We start from the raw sequence: 23,786 nt of genomic DNA on the forward strand, positions 1-23,786 counted from the left end.
TCCACCGAGAACCCCGAATGTCCCCCGGGGCTCGATCGGGTCGATGCAGACTGCGTCCATCGAGACCCCCCTTCCTGTCCCCCAGGTACAGCGCCAGACGGAAACCGATGCATCTCGCTGGTACCACCTCAATGTCCCGACGGTCTCGTCCCGCGAGGCAGCGAATGTGTGGCCAACGATAACCCCGAATGTCCACCGGGTTTCCGTTTCCTCGATAATCACTGTGTCTCTGAGAATAAGCCCGAATGTCCGCCCGGGTCGAACTTGGTCGGCGAGGAATGTGTCGTTGAGAAGGCCCCCGACTGTCTGCCCGGTACGGAATTCCACTCTGGGATGTGTGTCTCGACGAAGCGGCCTGAATGTCCCCCGGGCCTGGAGTTGAAGAATAATAAGTGCGTCAGTACGTCGGAGCCTGAGTGTCCTCCGGGTCAGAGATTCAATGGATTCTTCTGCGCGTCCACGGATGATCCGCAGTGTCCTGAGGGGACGAGCTATGATGGGACGAGGTGTTCCGTTAATGCCAATCCTTCTTGTTATGAGCTGCAATACTGTCCTCCTATTGCTCCATCACAGCACGTTCTGGTGACGTGAACGAATGAGGCTTCTTCAGTCGGCATCCCTGTTGACATGTATTTGACTTATTGTCCTTTTGGCAGCTGGGGTTCTCAGTCTCAGTGATTTAGTCTTTTGTCATCTGTTTATTGCCGCCTAGGAAATAACTACATATTATACAAGTCATCGAATTAGGATACTGTCTAGTGCGCCTGTTCCTCTTGTAGCGTAGGATCAAATTCTTTGACCTTGTCGGTAGTTAGGATGTAACTAAGTGTCTTTATACCTTGCTAGAAAGCCGTCCTTCCGGTCTTGACAGATCGAAGCACACCTTCTTCAGCCAGCTTCTTGATCATATTGAAAAGCATAAAGTCGCACCCCCGGCGAGCAATGATGTTAATCGTCACCGGCCACTGCTCCGTCACCATGGTCACCGGCGAGTAATAGTCCACCTGTCCGAGAGGAATGGTGAAATCCACACACCTACAGGTGGTCAGCTTGCCTCGGACATGCGCAGGACGTCACTTACCCAAATAAAGTACAGATACCGCTGCAGGACACGTCTGCATGCTCTGGAAACACGTTCATGAAAGTGGCGTTGGGGCTATTGTTCAACTCCTGCTCACGGAAACTCGGCAATCCTCCGGTGCCTCCGTCGCAGATCATCACAGCCTCAGAGCATGAGTCAGATGTCTCGTACAAGACTTCATCCTGGAACCAGTTGACGGCTGCAGCTTTTGTGCGCAAGGCCTGCTCGTACACTGCCTGGGTGATATGGCTGACATCGTATCTAGTCCATGCTTCCCTCCATTGCGCATCGACAGGGGGGAAACGACCGTCATACCTCGCAGCCCAGGTTGAGATAAGCGGTCCGTAGACCTTGGTGGACTGGGTCCATAGCTGCAGCGTCGCCCCGGCGTCGTATATAAGATTCCAGTTCATGAAGAGGTCCCCAACGGCCTCGGAAAAAATGGATGCGTTGCTCGCTGTCGCGGTGAAATTTGTTCGCTCAATCGTCATGTTAAACACCCTTGTCATGCCGTGAAGGAATTTGTCGAGGATCACCTGCGCCGCGGGATTGGCAAGAGGGAGATACTCCACTGGATATAGAACCCGCCTTGGGAAGGCTGTTGTGTCTGGTACTGATAGAGGGGGCAGACTATTGATCGAGGGATCTTGATGCAGGCTTGGGGTATACCAGGCTTTGGCGAACTCGCCCCATCTAACAGGATCCCGAGAGAAGACTCCGACAGTATCCTCTCCTGCATTCAGTGGAACAGCACCCTCAAGCGACATCATACCCTGGCTAGGACGGTTGCCAAAAGTCCCCGATACTGAAGCAGGACGACGCATCGACGAACCCGTATCTGTTCCAATTGCCGCGTCAAGCCAATCGTACGCAGCGATTCCGCATCCTCCTCCAGAGGATGAGGCCGAGCAGGTCAGGTACCCGTCGCCCCGAGGGTTAAAGGGGGCCTGTTCATCAGTCCAATTCCACGGATCTGCAGCCGACGCAAATTGAGCTAGCTTGGACTTGCCTACTATCACCGCTCCAAGGTCGATCAATCGTTGAATGGCAGGAGCAGTCGAATCGGGAATCGGTGTGACTTGGATCCACGCCTGGCTTCCGGCTGAGGTCTGTAGGCCTTTGATATCAAAAAGATCTTTCACAGCAACTCGCTTGCCTGCCAGTGGTCTATCGTCATTCCAGGAATGAATTCGACTGGGAACAGGGATCAGTGGCCCCCAGAGCCGTGGATTCATCGCAGGTAGCGCAGCAAATGAACCAACCCCGTCGTTGGAGGAATATGCACCAGTAATAAAGGTGCGAAAGTTGTCGACATACAGTCGGTAAGTATCAAGAAAAGAGATGGACCCATTGTTGACGAGAATGGTAAACGGACCTGGTGGGAGGGGTGTGTCATGGTCGTCCATCAACGCATATCCATTGCTCGGGGTACGATCGAAGGAGCTCGCATTGAATAAAAGACAAGCCACATCGAGGCTCCTGAGATATTCCTCTGCCGTCGAGTCCAATCTAGACTTTGAGACAGTCGACGTGAAATAGATTGCGTACAGGAAGTCGGGGGAGAAGACATCATCTTCGGTCAGGTAACGGGAAATAGTAGTCTCAAGATAGCTGCCGGTGACCACACTCTGGTTCACCAGAATGACTGTTGCTGGCACAAGTCGGGAAGTAGTGGTGTAGTCCAGGTTGAGAAGTGCCCTGGGATGTTCGATGTTGGCAAAGTATGTGACATTGCCGAGTTCATATGTAACCCCTTGAGCGGATGGCTGCACATCGACCATGGGATCCTGTCCGTTAGATATCCCAGAGACAGTAGTACAGAAAAGCAAGGATTTGACAAAAACAGATATCCAGGAGTTCATTTTGGGGGAACAGTTCTAGTATGGACCAACTTGGCGATTTCTAAAGACCTTGGTCGGTCCTTATGTAGACGAAGCAGACAGCAGCCTTTGAGACTTGGACCACAATACATGCATCGGTCAACTGCAGAGTGTGATTTCCCCTTGCTGAGATCTTGGACGTCGTGTTTCTCAATTCTCGATCCTATTTGACGGCCGTTGCCAATGTTGCACGACAGACAGACACCACGTTCCGTGCTAGGCGATATTCCACGGGCTGGATTGGTGGGTCAAGACATGTTTGATTACATTACGACTATTCGGACAGATATCCGGGCACTGTTGCTTCTAGATGCCACATTCGCAAGGATCCTGACTCGCATGATAGCATTCCTATTGTTCTGCCGTGGGATCCTATTGTTCAGTTGATCAATATCAGCACCACCGCCGTCCGCATTGTCTCTACTTCAAATCCACTAATCAAGCCTAAGGAGAAATTTCAACCAGTAGTTATTCAATCTTCTAATGCATCTCAACGTTTTCCGTCCACACGTGGCATAAAATCCGGGCCTCCATGACTCGTTCAGTTTTCATCCCTGCGTTCAACCCCCCGGGCCAATTTCAATTGGCTACAGCGTGCAAGCCGTATGTGAGAAGGTAGAAGCTTTAGGACGTTGAAGAAATAGCTAAGATTCATAAGACCGTGTGTGGATTCAGTGCAAGTCCTGGAGTGTCAATTACCTATATTAATCAATTTCTCCTTGTATCATATACCGGGCGTAGAAACGTACCTTTGGCCCGTGATCCATGCTCTGTTATGTGCTACAGATCGGAGAAGGTCGAAATCCCCTGCTCGAGCAGCCTCTCAAAATCCGCGCGATCCGCTGGGCGCATGCGGCTATATTGTTAGCTGATTGTTGGTATACGGCCGCGGGCTAACTGCGCAGTGGAGTAGTCGCTGACTCCTCTCCGCGAGCCGCACAACGGAGGAGGGTACCAATACAGAAAATGCATGGCCTCAGTGGATATCCTCTGGTTGGCATCGCCTTTTCGCAATGCCGTGTTTCTGTCCATTTTCCATTCTGGGGCAATTCGGAGAGGCCCCGAAGGCAGGTTTGTACATGGGTATCTTCCTCTACGCTTCTGAACGAGATGCAACATCAGCTAATGCAGGAGACTCAGTACTCGCGCTGGAGGCCGGCGGCAATGACGTTCAATTCAAATCCCTCAAGCAGAGCAGTCATTTTGATCGTCGTTGAACAAGGACCTTGATCCATATGAACAGGGCAGGGCAACAACAAGCACGCGGACCAATCATTTCGTCAATCAATGAAACTTCTCGAGGCGAATGCGCGGCGTATCTTCGGGTTCTAGTTGTGAGATATTAATGCATTGGCCAGAGCGTACTTGGGAATACTAGAGAGATTAGGAAAACGCTATCAATCTAGTATAGAGTTGTAGGCTTTATATAACTACTCCAACTGACGCCGAAGGATCATCGCTTTTTGTTATCTTTGTTTTGCAAGTGCATTGACATGGACGCTCGGCTACACATAACATAGTAACTGCGAAACTACATTGTGTAGATATCCTTGATCAGATAGTTTTGAATAGCGCTTGTAAAGTATGCTGGGGGACAGAGATATGTCAGTTCTCTGTGTCTGGTGTAGGTAAAAGACTCGGCCTTGCTGAGCCTGCTCCGGTGTGCTTCATGACTAGTAGCTATAGCACCTGCGAGTTTCAGCATGGGCATTATACATACTCGGTAAATGTTGCAGTGGCACCTGCGGTCTTTTTGTCGGCGGCCCCCACTGTGAAGTCATGGGCCAAGATTTAATGGACACCTACAATGACATTCGCAACCCAGGCCATTGTGCCCATTGCGGACGCAAGCAGATTGCCAACGGCTGTATGATCAAGATTGACCGGGTGACGGGTTGCTAAATGGAGTCCGCCGTTTGATCGGACGCGAGGTACATACCGTATACGCATGTATTTAGGGCCACAGGGCCGCAGTCTTGGCTTTTAGTCTCAAAATTTAGTTTGTTCTTGTCGTCCTTTGGAATAGGATTTGGGACAAAGTAGTAAGCTCCTCAAATGTACTGAGCTGTACTTGAATTCTCATGGTGGACATTTCTTAGCTGCTGCTTCACTGAGGCAAACTCCGCTAACAGGGATAAGAACAAGTGTCCATGGTTACATCGCATTTAAGCGGTCTTAGCTAGTGGCTGCAATAGCTCTTAACTCAGGCACTAACCAACAGCTTGTCTTAAATTTCTGATCCGGTTGGTCGAGAGTGATTAAGGCGATGATCTTGTGGGTCATTTAGTTGGGACTAAATGTCCGCCAACCCTACCAACCTCCACCACAAAGCCTTCGTTTGACTTAGGCCACTAGGCTAACTGGTGACCCGTTCAGGGATCCTATTCTTACTTGTCTGGGAAAAGGCCCCGTAGTCCTTAGTCCTTAGACATTAGTCCCTAGTCCGTTCCCATGTGGGCTGAGACAATCTCTGAGCCTCTGGTTCAATCTGCTGCCTGGGGGTTTGGTCTTCTCCTGACCTTCCCCAGGTATCCCACTTATCCCTCTCGCCATTTTCACCACCCTCGCCACCCTCACCATGCATCGATCATGGAACAGCTGGTGTTCCCTTCAGCGGACGATATTGACTGTCGCCATTGGCGCCTGCGGTGTTTTCATCTATTTGATATGGTTTGGAATGAACTCGGACCGTGATAATGTCCCTCCGCTCCTCACACAACTCATCCCAGCAGGCCACTGCACCTGCCAATCATCCACTTCATTTCAATGCGCCGACTGCCTCACATGTCTCACCTCAGCACCGCCATCAGAACCAGATCACCTTGCAACTTGGAGTTTCCAGTACGGACGAGATGACCAGAACCTAGGCCTGAGCCAGAGTCAATGCCAGGCAGCATTCCCCGGCCTTTTCCAGGATATCCACCGAGGAGTCGAGTATTGGAAGTCGCGAGGCGGCATATCAAGAGATGATCTGAATGCGGTCCCATTCGAAGATGGCATGGCCCGCGCCATCATCTCCAATGGAGACTTGTACGTCGTGGCGACAAGAGCAAAAGGGGACGACCACCGGCGCAAGATAGTTGGTACCCTAGGATCCATCCATCGGGCGCTCTCCGCGTCCTCAAATCGTACCTCGCACCCCACAATCGAGTTTATCTTCTCGATTGAGGATCGCGTGGATGACGTTAACGCGGTCGGCCACCCGGTCTGGGTGCTATCAAGGAAAGCTTTCGAAGAGTCGGTCATCTTGATGCCCGATTTCGGGTTCTGGTCCTGGGCCAAGAGTAACATCGGCCCATATGGACAGGTCGTAGAGCGCATCATGGCTGCTGAATCCAAGCTGAAGTTCGCGGATAAGGAACAGAAGCTGGTCTGGCGGGGGAAGCTGAGCTTTGCACCGAAGCTACGTCGGGTGCTCTTGGATATTGCACGGGGGAAGCCTTGGAGTGATCTGAAGGAGTTGGATTGGAGCAAGAAGGCCAACTTCTTGTCGATGGAGGATCATTGCCGGTACATGTTTATTGGACATGTCGAGGGTACGTTTTTTTCACTTCAACTTTGCTGTACAAGGCTGACAGGTGTCGTCGATTTCAGGTCGCGCATATTCAGCATCCCTCAAATACCGTCAAGCCTGCCGGTCAGTTGTCGTGGCACATAAGCTGCAGTATATCCAACACCACCACTATCTCCTTGTCGCCTCCGGTCCAGAGCAGAACTACGTGGAAGTCGAGAGAGACTTTTCCGATCTCCCCAAACGAATGGACGAACTCTTGCAGAACCCGGACAAGGCAGAGCGGATTGCCAACAACAGTGTCAAAACCTTCCGAGAACGATACCTAACACCAGCTGCTGAGGCATGCTATTGGAGAGCCCTGTGGGAGGGATGGGCCGCAGTCTCGGCCAATGTCACCCGCGACGTTGAACGGCCGCCGGTAGACAGGGGACTTCGGTATGAATCTTTTGTGTTGATGGACAGTAACGATATGTTCAAGTATTCATTTGGTTCGGAGTAAAGGAATGTCTGGATATGTATATATGATATAATAGTCGATATGATCGATAGATGAAAGGCAAATATCATGATACGATTGCCTTGCAGGTTACCATCAGCTGTTCGTAAGCACTATAAGTTAACCTCCCTTGTTGAACTGATCTGACAGCGATGCAGCACCATGTGGCTCGGTCGTCTATAATACGACGGATATACAAGGGATAGTGGATTGTATTCATTGAGGCCATTGGGTTATGCGTCCAAGACTTTAATGATCAAAGAGAGTATAGGAGGCGAGGCTTCAAGGATGGTTGATGAATAACTGCGGAAATATATATACCGTTACCAATTAGAGAACGACGTTATAAAGTGACTTTACCAAGACTCGGGACACTCCATAAGATGATATTGATAGTTTGAGATATAATAGTGATTTCTCTTAATACTCTGAGTTGACTGCAGAGTAGCGACAAAATGTGATGTTTTTAGTGGAGGGGGCGAAGGGAAAAAAAAGATGACCTACGCAGGATTCGAACCTGCAATCTCTTGATCCGTAGTCAAGCGCCTTACCATTGGGCCAGCAGGCCTGGTTGTTGCAATAAATACACATTTTGGCTTGATGAACCAGAAATTACTTAGACTGCTTAGGCATAGGTGTGATGCATTCGTGTTCCTCTTCTATAATCTGATGTACACTCTTGATATCGATGTTTGGTCTACCACCCTTATCGAAGGTAAATTAAATACATTGCTACCATTTGGGTCGGCTGCTTATTCAATCATCGCGATGTGGATAACCTTGGCCCTGTGTCCTTTCGACTATTTATCCACATGTTTCTCGTATAACAACCTCCCTCTTTGGCTAGAGCTAAAGTCCAACTACGCTTTCCAGAGTGCCTAAATTGGCTAGAGAACAGCCATCTAAGGAACAACCGCCATGGTCTGTGGCTGTTCACGAGACGGTGAAACACACTAAGCATTTAGTCTCCAGGCACCTTTATTACTCTATATTTCGCCTTTTTATAGAAATGTGTCTTTGATGTCGATAGATCGTACGCAGCTAAGGTGGGATAGATGTGCCCTACCTGGTCTCGATGTTGAGACCACATATATAACTCTGCCAGCTCACTAAAGACAATGAGTCTGCGTCGATAACAATCTAGCTACTATCCGTATAGTGCCATCATGGATCCCTCGACATTCATCGACCCTTATTTGACCCTTCCTGATCAATTGGTGCTGCAGGAGCTGCTCAAGAATGAAGACGCAAAAAGTGTATATCCAATACCCCCATAGTTCAACAGACAACTGACCGCGAGTAGGCAAATCCTCAAAAACATCCGACACTGTCCAAACGCTACAGTGTCTGAACAACCCCAAGGAAGTAGGGTTCGATCCCACAGTCTTCCAGTTCTGGGACACCCATCAGTTGCGCACCCAACTGCCTCCGTTCGTCCGGAAGTATGCCCTGGATCTCTATATCGCCTGGGCCCAGGAAATTGCCCGGTACCCTACAGACGTGGTGATGGTCACTCATCTGTTGATCTACTTTGGCATGTCTATTCCCAGCGCCGTCTGGCTGCACTGCTATCACTTCAACTGGATCCACGGGTTGCTGCACTGGATATTACATGTCTGGTTCGCAGGCACATACACACTCATGAAGCATCAATATGTCCATATGAACGGCGTCCTCGCCCCAAAGTATCGCGTATTCGACAGACTGTTTCCCTACCTCGTGGATCCGCTGGTGGGCCACACCTGGAACTCATACTACTATCACCACGTCAAGCATCATCACGTTGAGGGCAATGGGCCGGCAGACCTCAACTCGACCATGTGGTATGACCGCGACTCGATCACGGATTTTGCCTGCTACGTCGGCCGCTTCTTTTTTCTCATCTGGCTGGACCTGCCCCTGTATTTTCTGCGGACGGGCAAGAAGAAGTATGCTCTCAAGACGGCGCTGTGGGAGGGCAGCAACTACTTCTTCATCTACCTGATGTGGAGATATGTTAACCCTCGCGCCGCCTTTTGTGTGTTTGTCCTACCACTTCTGACTCTACGACTGGGCCTGATGGCGGGCAATTGGGGACAACATGCGTTTGTGGATCCTGACGATCCGACATCCGACTTTCGGTCGAGCATCACATTAATCGATGTTGCTGTACGTCTCGTCCCGTCATTTCTGTCTTGCTTGCATACTAATGATACCATCTAGAGTAACCGTTTCTGCTTTAACGACGGCTATCACACCTCCCACCACCTGCACCCGCGTCGCCACTGGCGGGATCATCCCGTAGCCCTGCTAAAAGACCGAGACCGCTACGCAAGCGAAAAAGCACTCGTCTTCCGAAACATCGACTACCTGATGCTGACAGCGAAGCTGCTCCAGAAGGACTACGAGTATCTTGCCAAGTGTATGGTGCCGCTGGGCGCGCAGCAGGCCACCATGACCCTGCAAGAGCGGGCGGATATGTTGCGAGGCAGGACGCGGCGCTTTCCGAAGGAGTACCTGCAACGACTTTCTCGGCGGAAGACTCGATTTTAGTTAGTGACTAGCTTACGTGGGACAAAATAACACATTCATGCGTTCACTGTTTGATGCCGTAGACGGCCTACTTCTTGGCCGTACCTCAAAGCCAAGCGTATCACATTACTGGAGCCTGATCGATGCATAATAAAGCGCAGCGATTGGTGGATAACCATGTCGCGAGTAATGGCCCCCATTTGTGAGCTTAATTCTGGACAATTCATTTTGGCCCGGAGACTTGGCTTGTGGTACAGCCGCCTGTCCTGCCCTAGCCGTTGCCCAGGCCAGGAACAGCCATCTAATTTCGTAGCCTAATTAGCTTACTCGGAGAGTGCGACCCGAAAAGCAAGCTAGTACCTTAGCCTACTACTGCATCTCGGCTATTGGTCAAGAATGCTCCGTATAACTAACTATAACTAGTGTTCGGGACTAAAATGCCCCTGAGGCCCTGACTCGGCCCATGGGCGGCGCAGCCTAGGTAGGAGAATTTGAGCCAATGATGTCTCGGATTGAACAGCGTGTTCTGTACCGCTAGCAGATTGAGGCAATTATCGGAATAATTATATTTCAGCTAAATTAGCCAAGAGAAGGAGAGACGTCTGGATGCGTGATAGGTAGACTGCTGCCTGGTAGCTGCCTGGTAGCTGCCTGATAGAGCAAACGCTTGCCAGTAACTCCGTAGTGACCTGATCATTAACACTCCTATTGTCTTACTCGCGAGAGACAGAAATTTGTCCAGAGGCAGAAGCAATAACGCGGTCTGTAGTAGTAGAGAATGGAACTATGTAAACTGAATCAGGCCAATTGTAAAGTGATCGCATTGTACAATCCCGAAATAAACTGGGAGGATCGCGCGCGAGCAGCAACTCGACCGCCTCCTTTCTAAGATGACAGCCACTCGGTCCGTATCCAAGATCGCGATAATCGGACGCACAACGGTGATGCTCGCGCTGTCGGCGAAATCCTCGCGGCTGATTTTCTGTATCAGCTGATGGTCTCCCAATCGACGCTGGCTGTCCCTCGGCGAGAATAAGGATCGAGCCGGCCCGAACCATGGCCCGTGCCAGGAATAACAGCCTCTTCTGCCCCACGTTGAAGTGATCGTCGATCAGGTAGATGTCGATCCCGCTCAGGCCACGGTTTGAGGCTCGACCGTTGGGTCGGAGGGGCTGCCGGATGGGCCGGTGCTCTCGCGGATGTGCCGGATGTGAGGTGGGGAGTCGGCGGCGATGATGACTGGGCCACACTGATCGGCAGCTCGGCCGTGGTGTTGAATTGTGCCAGTGGCAGCTTCATATCCGCCAATTGAGGTCCTGCGCAAAGAGGTTGATGGTCCGACGTCTGTTGTCTAGATCTGCCCCTTCAGGTCCGTGTTTACAAGAGTATTGTGGAAATGGGCCGAGGCTCGGGCAAGCATCCGCCCAGTCAGTCGCCTACACAATCATCATCCTGCAGACAAAAAGGGTAAAGAACTCGTATCAGGCGCCGACGGCAATCGGACAATGGCGAGGGCTGCCAGTGCGGCGTAGATTGCCACATACTGCCCCCGGTGGTTGATTGTATTCTCATTGCTTGTTTGACGCCACCATTGCACCGCGAATTCTGCGGATATTAGTGCCTTTTTCGACATGACACAGCGGGTATAAGCAAGTATACACACGCGGTCAACCGAGACCAATGACGAACGAGGCACACGCGATGCCAAAGACGATAGCATTCTTGGGTGGACTGCTCTGAAGTAACCACTTGTAGATGGTCATGCCTCTAGTCTGCCGTTCGTTTCCTTGACGAGTTTCAACTGGAGAGGGCGACCTCAACAGTCTCAATGTGTTTTTCTCAGGAGACTCGCTCTTCCCCGCGGGTATATTAGGGTAAGGGTCGAGTAATCGCTTTCGCCGATGCATTCACCTTTTTGTAAGTGCATTCGTCCGCCGGGCGTCTACTGCTGTCGAGAACTATGATCAGAACAGATTCCCAGTCGCTGTCAAGGGAAGAAATTCCAACCTGCATTGGTAGCCAGAATGGCGATTGCATCTTCCCCCTTGAGCAATTCATTGGCACCAAACAAGCTGTGGAAAATGCGCCTCGGTCTTGAGCAATGAGAGGAATACCTGCCAAACAGCAGAGTAAAATGGAGCTCGTCGCGACAGTCCGTGGCCACTGCTGGGCCAAAGACATCCTCAAGGACGGAATACACCACCAGCAGTCATCGAGCCTAGTGGGTAATTGGACCTGCACACAGCATTTAGAACAGGACACAAAGCGGATCTCGGGGTAAAGACTTGCTTCATAGTAAAATACAGCGAAAAAATAGTGTATAACACGCCTTCTCCTATTGTCGATTCTTGTGGTGCTAACTGCTGACGTCTTACTGTAGTTACTTGCACTATCCACCCGTGGAGCCATACCAAAATATATCCAGAATTCGTGCGTTAATGTCGAGATAAATTAGATAACTCTGAGCTTGGCATTTATGGTCTGCGATGGCTATTCTTAATATAAAAGTTGTGCTGCTACTAAGATGCTAACGTCTAGTGCTTACATCCCTCCATCAGCTAAGTTAAATGTGGCCCCGTTCGGTGTTTCAGCGTCAATAAAAGGCCTGATACATTGCTCATTACATAGTACATGGGCTCCACTTTCAAAGTGAGAAACAGTCAAGACTCAGTCGCATATGAGGTTTAGTTTAGGGCAGGAATCAGCACAGCCTGTGCCTTAGCCCTGTCAGATTTCTTGGACACTTTAACCAAGCCTAACCGAGTAAACACGGAAACTAAGCTAGACTACAAGCAAAACAGCCTATTTGAAACCGTTCTGCTTTAGCTAGTTATCTATCCGTACTGATTACCAATATTCAATGACTCGGAACAATCCAGCAGCCTAACGAGGATCCAATCAACAACACAACCGTCACTTTTCCCGTCCAGGACTCTTTGACGCTCGACATCCGAGTTCAACCCAGTAAAACCTATTGATATAGATCTAATCCCCAGACAGAATTGTCGGGATGCGCTATGACTGGTGCATTTCCAGGCAGCACAGAAAGCAGCCCTAATTCTCCTCTTGATTCCGAAAATAGAATTACGAAGTGACCATGGCGGATTGTATGCATCCCAGCAGCGCAACAACAAGAACATAACGAGAATTATATCAACAATCTATATCCAGTTATAAACCTGGTGATTGTCCTTGAAGTAAATGGGGTAACCTCTATTCAATTGTTAATCTCATTTTCACCTTTCGCTCTCTATTGTGAACGCAATTGCTAGCTGTCATCGATATTCCATTCTTTTCTTGCTTGCTGGTCAACTTCATTCGATATGCGTATACAAATTTTATTACCTCTGGTATTGTTCATCTCTGCAATTGGAGTGCTTGCTGTCCCTGCGCCGACTCCTGCGCCGACTCCTGCTCCTACTACAACCGAGGCCTATGTCGAGCGAAGAGGGACAGAAACAACCGAAGATTATGACCCCCATATCACAATTGATGTTCCCAAGATCTCGATCAAGCCATACACTCATGAGCCCTTTAGTCTGTCGCTGGATCTGCCTTCCGACACCTGCACACCTACCATCACCCCCGATGCGAATGGCTGGGTTCCGGCAACCGAGTGCAATGCGCTCTACAACTACTACCCATCCTTTGGTGCTGCGATCGCCTTTTCGGTTCTTTTTGGTGTCTTGATGGTCACTCATTTTGTCCAGGCCACTGTCTACAAGGCAGGGTTCGTCTGGGTCATCTTGATGAGCGCGGCATGGGAATGTGTAGGGTTCGTGGTACGCACACTGAGCACGCGGGACCAGCAGGACAATACTCTTGCCACAATTACTCAACTGTTCATTCTTCTGTCTCCATTGTGTATGCTTTCCTATCTTTTTCTTCCCCATTGAGACAGCTGCTAATAACCTGTTAGGGGTCAATGCATTCGACTACATGGTTCTGGCTCGGATGATCCACTTCTTCGTCCCGGACCATCGAATAGGCATCTTCAAACCCTCCATGCTCGCCATGATCTTTGTCGTCCTGGACCTGGGATCCTTTGTCATCCAATTGATAGGAGGCAGCATGGCCGGACCCGGGGCGGACCACGACACCATGATGAAGGGTATTCACATCTACATGGGCGGCATCGGTATCCAGGAATTCTTCATAGTTCTCTTCCTCTTCATTGCGATCCAATTCCACCGCCAGATGCTCCATCTCGATCGGCAGGGAAGACTCGTTGGGCCCAAGGCAAAATGGAGAGGCTTGCTATATGCGTTGTACGCGAGTCTGCTGTTCATCACGGTGCGCATCATCTTCCGCCTGGTTGAGTTTTCCTCGGGGAATGACGCGTCGAATCCCATCCCGCAGCATGAGTGGTACATGTACGTTTTCGACGCTGTCCCAATGTGGTTTGCTATTGTGGTTTGGAACGTGGTTCATCCCGGGGCGATCATCAAAGGCCCCGACGCAAAGATGCCACCTAGCCCTCTGCGCAAGATATTCTGTTGCGCTTGCTGTTGTTCCTGCTGTAGGAAGCGAAAGAATAAGGGCATGCAGAAGATTCCGAATAATGATCACCTAGGAGGAGATGAGATGTTGCCGCTGCGGGAGCGGGCGGCTTCGCCATACAGATGATACTCATCGGATTCATTCTCTGGTAGAATGCTATTTTACCTTTCTGTTCTTCTCAAATATACTGTACGTCCACTCATTTTATGTACCGGCGTTCTATGCAATTCCTACATTGGGGCCTTACACCATCGAGACAGGAACAAAGGTCTGTGGTCTGACTCTTCATGACTTCTCCTTCATGTATATCTAGAGATATGTCCTTTGTGATACAAATTGAGTCTCTGTACTAGGTACACTCAACAGCTATCATATATACAAAAGGCTAGAATCAGCCAGCATTAACAGGCCTTGAGAAGATTACAGGATCCTCATTACAGCGTACTCGCGTTGAGACCCGGTATATCCGTCGCTACCATCCACAAGCAGCTCTGTATCCATGACCGTCATTACCATTCCATCCCTAGCCCGTTAGCCTTATGCCTCTCAATCTTGACAAAAAACTCACCTGCAATCTGTTGGCCACATCACTGACATACGAAGCAGTAGCGCCTTGGGGATCATCCAGATCATTAAAGTCGATGCTGCCCGAGTTGTAGCCCCGGAGCACATTGTACGGGTTACCACCGGTGTTTGCCCCAACATTCTGATTGTTGAACCATTGAACGAGACCACCGCCTTGTGCTGTGCCTTGTGTGCCGTCGATGATCATCTGGGTGATGCTTCCCTGCGGATCGTTGGGGTTGAACGACACAGACCCCGCGTAGGCCTGCATCAGGCCGCAATTTTGGACGCCGTTATTCGTGCAGCCGACGTACACATTACCGCTAGACTGTGAGGTATTAGCATTAGTTAGAAACAGTAAAGGCTCTTGCATACCTCCTGCATCACTACCGCCAGGATCAACCGAGGATCGACCTTGGCCGCGGCAGACACCTCAACGATGGCATTCCAGATAGCTCCCTGGATGGGACCGGATTCAACCAGTGCCATGGAAGTCTGCTGGTTCAAATCAAACATCGCCGTGAAGCCCATCCAGTTCTGAAATGGTGGGAAGTTGGCAGCCGACCCGCGGAAGCAGTAGTAGTATTCTGAATCCTGGTATCCGGCTGCGCCGTTGGTCAGAGAAGAGCTATACCAGTTCAACCCGTTACCGGTAACCGCGGCGCTGCTCGCATCGTTGGACCTGCGCCTGCGACTGCTGGAGCCCACATTGTGAAGATACGCAGCGACGACCCCGCCCCATCCACCGGAGTTGTCGCTTTCTTTTGCAGCGGCAACAGTGTTCTCGAGCACGATGTTGCTGATCGCCTTGACGTTGGTGCCGTAGAGATACACCGAGCCAGCGGACGACAGGATACGAACGGCGTTCGCCTGGCAGTCCCCGTTACATCCACCATTGTGGTTGAAAAACGCCCAGACGCAGCCTCCATAGAGGAACAAGTTCGAGGAGCCACGGATGCGCTCGAAGAGCGACATACGACATCCTGCATCGTTGGCGTCGCAGTTGCTAAAGTTCGGATCGCTGGCGACCAGGTTCGAGGACCATGGCGCGGGGGCCAGAGCGGGACTTCCCCAGCCCTGCCAGTAGGGTGTTTCGCTCTGCTGGAAGGCGGAGAAGACGTTCTGGGCGTACTCGAAGTTGTACTGGTAGAGGGTATGGTGTTCCATGGCTGTTCCAACGAGCCAGGTGCCCTTTGTGGCTTCGACGAGGAGACCACGGCCGGTGGCGATGGTGGTGGTGCCGCCGCTGCCGTCCAGGTCGTGGTCTGCGGTCCATCCCCACATGTTCTCGATATACGCCGAAGATGTACTGGTCAGATGGAGCAGGCCCCAGGCGGCTTTGCACTGGTCGGGACTGCCATAGCAGTTAGTTTGGACTTTGGAGCCGACGGCTCCGCCGATGCGGAAATGCGTGTTCCAGAATCCCACGTCGCCAGGAGCTGCACCGGCAATGTTTACCTCGACCTGCCTTACAGTTAGTGGTAGCCTCAAACGGAACGATGGCGACCTACTAATTTGCAGCCCTGGAGCACGTCGGCCACTGTAAACATCATATCTGTGAACTGGGCGACACCCACGTCGCCTGCATTCCCGACCTTGACCATCGTCGTCGGAGCATTAGGATTCCAAAAGTTGGACCCCGTAGCACTGATCGCCGAGGCATACGCATCGCCGACAATAATCGAACCAGCGGGGACAAAGATCGTCCCCGTCACAATGTACGTGCCGGCAGGGAAGTAGATGATCTTGCAGCCGGCATACTGGGCTAAGATGGCGTTGATGTTTGCCGTGTCGTCGGTGGCACCATCTCCCATAACAGGCAGACCGCTCACAGTCTTGATATTGATAAACTGGCTGGACGAGTATTGAGCGTATGTCGGTGGTGCCATGGTAAAGTACTTGGAGTTGGCTCCGAGCAGAACATTCGCACGAGGGGTGGTGACTCGCGAGCCTTGTGCATGTGTAGGGGTGGTAGCTCCTCCGGAGTACTACATCCTGTGAGCAGGCAGACGCAACAAGCCAGGGGATCGACTCACCATATTTCCATGCACCCAGGTGTTTGTTACGGAGCCGGAGAGGACCACATTGTTGTTAAGCGAGACGGTGCTGCCGCTGTTGGTGCACTGCACATTCTCCAGGATGATCGAGTTCTGAGCACTACCACCAGCATTGGAGGAGACGATCATGTTGCCGAGCGAATTGCCGCTGGAATCGATGACCGTCAGCGAGCCAGAGATTCCACTGGCATCAATGCCTGTAGCACCGTTTGAGAGGTTGCAATCCAGACAGACGAGCTGAAATGCGCCGGCCTTGATACCAACATTGGCTCCGTTGATGGTGATGCCCTTCAGGATCCATTGTTGGCCGCTCAACTCCATGCCAATCGCACCACCATTGAAAGTAAGATCGTTCTGTAGAAGTCAACAAGTATCCTTGCATGATGATAATCACACTGACCAGAATGATATTGCTGTTCGAGTCATACTGGCTTGTCACACCAACATGGTTCGAATACGTCGGCATGTTGAAGACAACATTCGTCAGCTGCGTAGCCTGCGAGACAGTCCAATCCAACAGCGTAATCGACTTCGAAGCAGCAACGCTCGTAGAATCGATAATTACATTTTTGAAGCCAATGTAGAAGTTGATCGTACCGCCCAGGTGGGGGTCTTTTCCGTAGACGATATGATCGTTGGGAAAGTTTGCGCTGGCCTTGAGAGTAGGCGGATTGAGAGCGTCGCCCACAATCACGGTACCAACGTAGAGCTGAAGACTTCCCTCCATCAGATACGTCCCGGCCGGGAGGTAGACGATTGCAGGTTGACCGGTGGTGCCCATGGAGTGGCTAGCCCGGTTAGGGCCGTTGGAGGCCCCGGCTATTGACGGTTAGCACTTCGCCTCTATAGGCAGACCGGACAGAAGGGCATACCGTTGATGGCATTCTGAATGGCAACAGAAGCATCCTTAGCCCCGGTGTTGTCCGCTCCAAAGTCGGTCACCGCATTCCGAAAGACCTTGTAGTTGTGCTTGTAGGTCGAGTCCAAGAACGACGACTCTCCGTTATGAGTAATCGTCTCCAGCCAGAACTTGCTGGGACTGTCCGGAGTCGGCCCTCCACAGCTTGCTCTTTTCTGGCTATCATGGCTTGTCAGGTTTCCAGTGGAGCCTTGAGGAACCGGGTCCCAGGGACGGGCAGTCTTGTTTTGAATTGGGAAAGGAATGGTTCTATATCCTTGTCAGATTTCAAACATGCTACGTGCGACAAAGGGTGGCTTACTGTTTATGGGGAACGTAGTCAAGAGAAGGAACCCATTGTTCGACATTGAAAGTGCTAAAGTTAGTAGGAGCTTGAAAATGAGCGCCAGCCGGAAAAGCTGTAGAAAGAATCGAGAACGAAAGACTCGAGGTCAGAAGCCAAGCGAACCTCGCCATTGCGACAGGACCAGCCTTGACAGGAGAGAATGAAAGGAGTGTCTGTCCTGGCCATGGAGCAGGTCATCACTACACCTTGGATGTATTTATACATGGAAATCCGGCCTGTCCTCCAGCTAAAGATCTGAAGAAGCAGTATAGGGGTCATTTAGCTCAATGACCTGAAGCACTCTGTACCAATCATTGCAGCATTTGTCTGCCATCGGGCGTGGGTTACCCTTTTCGGACAAGCTGAAGTGTTTAGTAGACGTACTGTAGAGATGAAGGGTCACTTCGGATGCGACATGGCTGGCACATAATAAGCACGCCAGCACTTAGTGCAGGTACAATGTCACCTCGCTAATCTGAGTTAGGGAATTGGTCATTGTAACTGGACTCTAACGCAGGGGCATCCACCAATGGAATAGTCAATTGGAGGTCTAGATCAGGAAGGCTTCATGTGATATTCTTCACATTTTGTGTGATGGATAGTCTAGTATCCTGTCTCGTTCCCGGCTATATCATAGTCTTTCAAATATCATGAATAATATTATCGTTAGCGGCTGACTCTGAAACTAGGTGGAAGGGTCGGGTAGAGACGAGGCACAGAGATGATTGGTATATTTGGCCCACTGCGGAAATTACGTCCTCATGCTTTCAGCTGAGGCCTATCTAAATAGGCAATTGGTATCAGTTCAAATGACGGCAACACTGACTCTGGAACTGAAAGACAAGCATCATCAAGCATAGCTGGTGCACTTGGCAGATTTAGGGGATCGACTCTTTTTCATATGGGAAGAAGATGATTACAAACAGTGGAGACTGGAGACTGCTGAATAATCAATCAATTGATGCCTCTTTCTTCAGGCTGAATTTCTGCCACCTTTCTAAGGCCGCTCTGCCTCTCGAGCGTCTAGCACCTAGCCAGCATATTAAGCCTAAGGAAGGGGCCAATTGAATCTGTCTCTTTGCTGTTGCAAAATCTATACTTAATTATGCTGGGAAATCAAGATATACCTGTCTTGAATGTACTGTTAGCTAAAGCACAGGGAATTGATGGTAGCATGTCCTCCTCAAGTATATATATCGGTAATACTGTCATTGTTCAGAGAGGGACACCCTCTAGCTATAATATTATCCCTTCAACATCAAGAAGACTAACAAGGAGATAAATACCAGTCATATCAGCTATAAAATAACCTGTTCTCTAAACCAGCAGCTGTCCGCCATTAAAAGAAGAACAAGAAGTGCCACCCGGCGACAGCGAAAACAGACAAGAAGACATCCACAGCCCTACGTCGCACTGACGCAAGACACCGTTAAACCAAACCTGGGACAAATGGTAGCAACGCTCTAGTGTACCTTGAATTTGCGACTTTATTAAGATGGATCTCGATCATACCACATGGATTCGCTCATGCGCGGTGCTTTTGACGTCACTACTTGGTGACTTGAGACTGTATATATCTAAAGAATGTCTACGTGATAAAGGCTCAACTGACGATCCTATTCAGAATTCTATACAATTGAACGTGGCATCTGAAGCTAAAATGGCTGCTTATTCTGGAAATTTCACAAATGGTCGTCGTCCTCAAGCGACCAGGTACGTGCTATCCGGCATACTTTACCAATGGTCTCTACTTATAGATTCTCTTCCAGCTCCCGTAACATTGCCTTTTTGAGTATTTTCGCTGTCATCGCCGGGGGTTACCTCGCTTTCCGAGCCCAATCGCCCAGCAAGGACGAGCCATTGGTGTCGAAGAAAGAGGTCGAGACAATGTATGGCAGTCCGGCCGGTCCAGGCGATCGAGTGGGACGCGGACCAGCTCATCAGCCAAAGGATTAGGGTCGATGGCATATTTCTCTGTTGAAAATCAGGCTGTACATATGGCGTTGTCTTGTTCGTTTTCAGGTTGATGAATCGGATTTCTTCGTTGTCTAGTTTTCAGGCATTTGAGTCGGACTGCATGTACCTATCCTCCGAACCTCCGAAAACCGAGATGACTGAAAAGCGTCACTGATTGGCTGTACTCTATCAATATTGATCGAGAGGCAATATAGCGTGAGGCTTCTTTGTTAATATCGGAATTACTACACCAGTCATGTCTTGAAGATCAGGTAGCCCTAGAAGACTGTTTAACCCTCCCCCGACGCAGTGATAGACATAACAGTGACAGAATCATCGCTATATACTTCAGTATTCCACACATACACACTCTTGAGGGCATCAATCCAGACAGTATGGACTCAATAACCTTCTGTCACAGTCCAGATGTGTCGATACATGCCTGTATCTCTCACCCTGCCATCGTCCAGCACAGACCTACTGCCGGAAGTGCGAAAACAACAGGAAGCTGCATACGAAACCGGCGCTCCGCTGGTCGGTCAACCATGTCCTTGCAAATCCGGAGAATCTTGACGAAAAGGATATTGAGATGGTGGTTCGCGACAGCTGGCGAGGGAATCAGTTGGCCAAGACGGCTTGGCCGACGTACGGTATGGCGGAGGATGTATCCGATGCGCTTCAGCGGGCTGTCGAATCGATGGATAAAGAGAAGCATTTGCTGCCGCTTGAGTGTCCGGAGGTGCTTCGACAGGAGATTTTGAGCTTCTGTTAGCATTAACGGTAATCGAGTGTTTATGGATCAATAAGACAGCTTTAACTATCGAGTCGCTATCATATGCTTATCATCTATCATTACCAACATTATGAAATATATGACACAGAAACGCCGCCAACACCATGCGACAGGACATGAAGATATCCAAAAGGTAAGCAATAGTTTACGACTGCTGCGACCTGCTGATCAACGACGCAATCACCGCAGCTCCCACACTGGAGCCATCCACGGCAGGAATCAACCGGATCGGATCCGGGGTATCAGCAGGCCACTCCAGGATCTCCCGCAGCGCCCCGATGGCCCTCTCCGGGAAGCATGGATACTTGTTGAACACAGATCCATCCACAGCGACATGGCAGCTTTCCAATCCCCGCTTCTTCATGATCGCCGCGATGCCGCACGCGTATAACCTCGCCGATCGCAAGGAGATCATGTGCGCCAGGTCGTAGCAGAAGCGTAGCTCGGACGGGGAAGGCGTGATGGAGAGTGCTTTCTCAAAGGCATCTTTGGCTGTCCGCAGATCTCCGGAATCGTCGCTCTCAATAGTCGCCAGGAAACAGCAGTCCAGCACATAAGGCTCGCTTAGTTTGGAGGAATTCTGACCGTCAAAGATCGCCTTGCGATTGTAGAGATCAAGCAAGATGAGCCGGAAGATCTCACCCAGGTAGAATCCCGCAACCATCTTCTCATACCGCTGTTGACCGGGCCGAGGTGAGGCGCGGTCGATCTCGGCGTCGTAGTCGGTAAAAGGGAGCACTCGCTGGCTGTTATCAAAGGCGCCGTATTCGCAGTTGATGGCCATGAATGCGTCGTCGGGTAGATGCTGATCGGCTAGTTTCGGGATCTTGGAGCAGCGCTCCATGTACGCTGCGTTACTGCCTGTGCCGAAGATGCTACCGATTTCGGTCTTGGGGTCGACGTAGGAAGATGCCATTAGGGTACCGACTGTGTCGTTGACCAAGGCGACGATCCGAGCGGGGAGACCCTAGTCAAGTCAATATCACTATTTTATGCAGAGGTACCGAAGCAGGACTGACCTTCTCCTTGAGAGCCTTGTGCAGCTCAGCAACAACATCTGTCCCCTCGACACCCTTAATGTCAAATCCCTTGGTCCATCGCTGGAGGATGCCATGCGAGATGGATGTTTGGGTGACAGGGTAGGAAAATGTAAAGGCCAGAGGCGTCTCAGCGAGCTCCTTCTGCGAGATGGAATAGCGATCGACAAACTGCTGCAGGCAGTCGGCAACGTAGTGCCACAGTTGCTCTGCGGTGCCAGACTTCAACGACTTGGGGATTTTGTTGTCCATTTGGACCACGTCGTACTTGCCCGCGGTGCCGTTGAGTGTCACTTTGCAGACGCGGAAGTTGGTGCCTCCCATGTCCATCGTGAAGAAGGCTCCCTTTTCGTCGCCGCGGGGCAGTTCCATTACCCATGTTGGGTTCATTGGCTGTTCGTTCCAGTTAGCCTGTATTGTAGCAGGTAGACAGTAGACTGTAATGACGTACAATGTCGCCGCCTTGGCCACTGAGCCCTGAAACATGTTAGCATCTACCGCGTCGAGATAGCCAGGAAGAATGTACTTACCAATTTCAAGTTCATGGACAAAGTGGTCAGTAATCTGCTTCAGCTTGGCGGAATCAACAGTGAAGAGTTCTTGTAGCTTCGTGAATTCATCCTGAAGCGCATCCCCGGTCACCTTCCGGGCCAGGCGGGGAGTAGGTGCTGGTAGATAGTTAGCCATCTCTCGTCGGTTCAGTCTGAGGGCAGACATACGGCTTGTAACAACAACCGACGCAGTAGTGGACATTGTGTCTGTGTTAGAGGGCTCTGGTGCAAAGGGGCTCTGGGAGAAGCGCCTCTCTGGGCGGGGTGAATGTCGAGGGCTTTGATTTATGGTGAAGAAAGGACGAAGTACTCTTTGCTAGAAAAGGAAATGCGTTAAGCTTGGCTGTATAGACGCGTGACCGTCCGGGGGGTTCTTTTATATTCTATTTCTATTCCTTCGGCTTAGCCAGAAGATTATCCACCCCTACGCTATTTCAGTATTCCTGATGTCAGTCATCTTACTATTCCACCAAGCACATAACCGGTCTATAGCATGGTGGTGGCTATCACCTGCATGATAAAGACCCAGCAATGGATCCTTCCGTCACCATGGCATATACAGCACAGTTCTCAGGGAAAATCAACTCCGACCACCCACTCTTGATCATGGTTCCGTCAATGTGATACTCAGTTTTTGCCCCTGTAACGGAGGGCCCTGAACCGACTGCCTGCACATCAACGGGATGACGTCTTAGCTGCAAGACCGCCACTCAACATGTTCAGAGGGCAGGATGAAGTATCCTACCTAGACGAACACCCAGTTCTCCATCGCCGGTGAGACTGAGGTAGGTTAGACTCAGAGATACCAGTCACAGCCTCGAACAACCTTGCGGTCTAGGACATACAGAGGTGGACTCTTCCAGGCAATTCTAGCCCCCGAATATACTCGTAGCCAAGGAGGCCATATGCGTGATCTGATTGGTTGAGAGTCAGAATCCAGGACATCTGATTGGCGGGTCGGGTTAACGCGCTGGTCAGGTGTTACGTCATTAGCCAATTATATCCATCACTTCCCAGTTTCTATATCTCAGTCTTTCCAGGATCACTCCTTCTTTATAGATGCCCTACGGGGAGATTCCGGTCTAATCTACTCCGTAAGGTCAGCCAGGAAACTTTACGGTCAAGACGGGTGATGTATCCATCCAATTAGGGCTCGGAAGCACCTGACCGTAGGTCCGTAGGTAGATATTTTCTGGATGATTCTATCAGGAGTCAATGTCTGATAGCTAGGCTATAGGTGTAGCCTTCAAAGTTGTCTCAGAAAGGGGAGAAGTGCTATACACTGAGGACTAGGGAGTAAGGTGCTGGAACCTATGCTGCAGACTTAGTATAGGACGTATCTCCCAACAGCCCATAAGTTGAGATCAGTATATAATCACAGGAGGGACAGCAGCATACGGAAATCGATTACCACTAGTTGTCTCGTGGGTAATAGATGCTCATGGATTAGGTATCGGTTCGTCTATGCGTGTTATTACCGCAAATATATCATATCATAAGTATCTGAATCACTGATATAATGATGGCTCACTTGAGCTTGTCATAATGCCATCAATGGTGTCAAATGGTAGACGAGTCACTATGTATAAGTATAGCACTATT

At 50.4% G+C, this 23,786-nt stretch overlaps 8 protein-coding genes and 1 non-coding gene across 9 annotated transcripts, besides 2 other annotated features; 4 read left to right on the forward strand and 5 right to left on the reverse strand.

Moving 5' to 3' along the window:
* Window positions 1–842: 842 nt before the first annotated feature.
* Window positions 843–2,862, reverse strand: NFIA_032590 (amidase family protein; the record flags this gene model as incomplete). The annotated part of the gene is made up of 2 exons (XM_001265591.1): window positions 843–1,035; window positions 1,082–2,862. The coding sequence occupies 2 exons, from the start codon at window positions 2,860–2,862 to the stop codon at window positions 843–845; spliced, it is 1,974 nt and encodes a 657-aa protein (XP_001265592.1).
* Window positions 2,863–5,539: 2,677 nt separating this feature from the next.
* NFIA_032600 (uncharacterized protein) lies at window positions 5,540–6,974 on the forward strand (the record flags this gene model as incomplete). Its single annotated transcript, XM_001265592.1, has 2 exons — window positions 5,540–6,497; window positions 6,556–6,974. The coding sequence occupies 2 exons, from the start codon at window positions 5,540–5,542 to the stop codon at window positions 6,972–6,974; spliced, it is 1,377 nt and encodes a 458-aa protein (XP_001265593.1).
* A 493-nt stretch (window positions 6,975–7,467) lies between these two features.
* On the reverse strand, window positions 7,468–7,539 carry NFIA_032610. Its single transcript has one exon. It is a non-coding gene; the product is annotated as a tRNA-Arg (tRNA).
* Window positions 7,540–8,137: 598 nt separating this feature from the next.
* Window positions 8,138–9,503, forward strand: NFIA_032620 (uncharacterized protein; the record flags this gene model as incomplete). The annotated part of the gene is made up of 3 exons (XM_001265593.1): window positions 8,138–8,225; window positions 8,275–9,119; window positions 9,174–9,503. 3 exons carry the CDS (start codon window positions 8,138–8,140, stop codon window positions 9,501–9,503), a joined length of 1,263 nt encoding a protein of 420 aa, XP_001265594.1.
* Window positions 9,504–10,106: 603 nt separating this feature from the next.
* Window positions 10,107–10,135: a microsatellite.
* A 60-nt stretch (window positions 10,136–10,195) lies between these two features.
* NFIA_032630 (uncharacterized protein) lies at window positions 10,196–11,245 on the reverse strand (the record flags this gene model as incomplete). Its single annotated transcript, XM_001265594.1, has 2 exons — window positions 10,196–10,731; window positions 11,155–11,245. 2 exons carry the CDS (start codon window positions 11,243–11,245, stop codon window positions 10,196–10,198), a joined length of 627 nt encoding a protein of 208 aa, XP_001265595.1.
* Window positions 11,246–12,805: 1,560 nt separating this feature from the next.
* On the forward strand, window positions 12,806–14,108 carry NFIA_032640 (RTA1 domain-containing protein; the record flags this gene model as incomplete). Its single annotated transcript, XM_001265595.1, has 2 exons — window positions 12,806–13,346; window positions 13,402–14,108. The coding sequence occupies 2 exons, from the start codon at window positions 12,806–12,808 to the stop codon at window positions 14,106–14,108; spliced, it is 1,248 nt and encodes a 415-aa protein (XP_001265596.1).
* Window positions 12,869–12,896: a microsatellite.
* Window positions 14,109–14,505: 397 nt separating the features above from the next.
* Window positions 14,506–17,978, reverse strand: exg9 (putative exo-beta-1,3-glucanase; the record flags this gene model as incomplete). Its single annotated transcript, XM_001265596.1, has 7 exons — window positions 14,506–14,874; window positions 14,922–16,010; window positions 16,058–16,534; window positions 16,583–16,957; window positions 17,004–17,422; window positions 17,476–17,771; window positions 17,824–17,978. The coding sequence occupies 7 exons, from the start codon at window positions 17,976–17,978 to the stop codon at window positions 14,506–14,508; spliced, it is 3,180 nt and encodes a 1,059-aa protein (XP_001265597.1).
* Window positions 17,979–19,507: 1,529 nt separating this feature from the next.
* Window positions 19,508–20,575, forward strand: NFIA_032660 (uncharacterized protein; the record flags this gene model as incomplete). The annotated part of the gene is made up of 3 exons (XM_001265597.1): window positions 19,508–19,560; window positions 19,617–19,767; window positions 20,225–20,575. 3 exons carry the CDS (start codon window positions 19,508–19,510, stop codon window positions 20,573–20,575), a joined length of 555 nt encoding a protein of 184 aa, XP_001265598.1.
* A 166-nt stretch (window positions 20,576–20,741) lies between these two features.
* On the reverse strand, window positions 20,742–22,386 carry NFIA_032670 (putative hexokinase; the record flags this gene model as incomplete). The annotated part of the gene is made up of 4 exons (XM_001265598.1): window positions 20,742–21,563; window positions 21,616–22,026; window positions 22,085–22,110; window positions 22,164–22,386. The coding sequence occupies 4 exons, from the start codon at window positions 22,384–22,386 to the stop codon at window positions 20,742–20,744; spliced, it is 1,482 nt and encodes a 493-aa protein (XP_001265599.1).
* Window positions 22,387–23,786: the final 1,400 nt, after the last annotated feature.

This window comes from Aspergillus fischeri, genomic scaffold (assembly GCF_000149645.3).
Source record: "Aspergillus fischeri NRRL 181 1099437636247 genomic scaffold, whole genome shotgun sequence".
Taxonomy (NCBI): Eukaryota; Fungi; Ascomycota; class Eurotiomycetes; order Eurotiales; family Aspergillaceae; genus Aspergillus; species Aspergillus fischeri.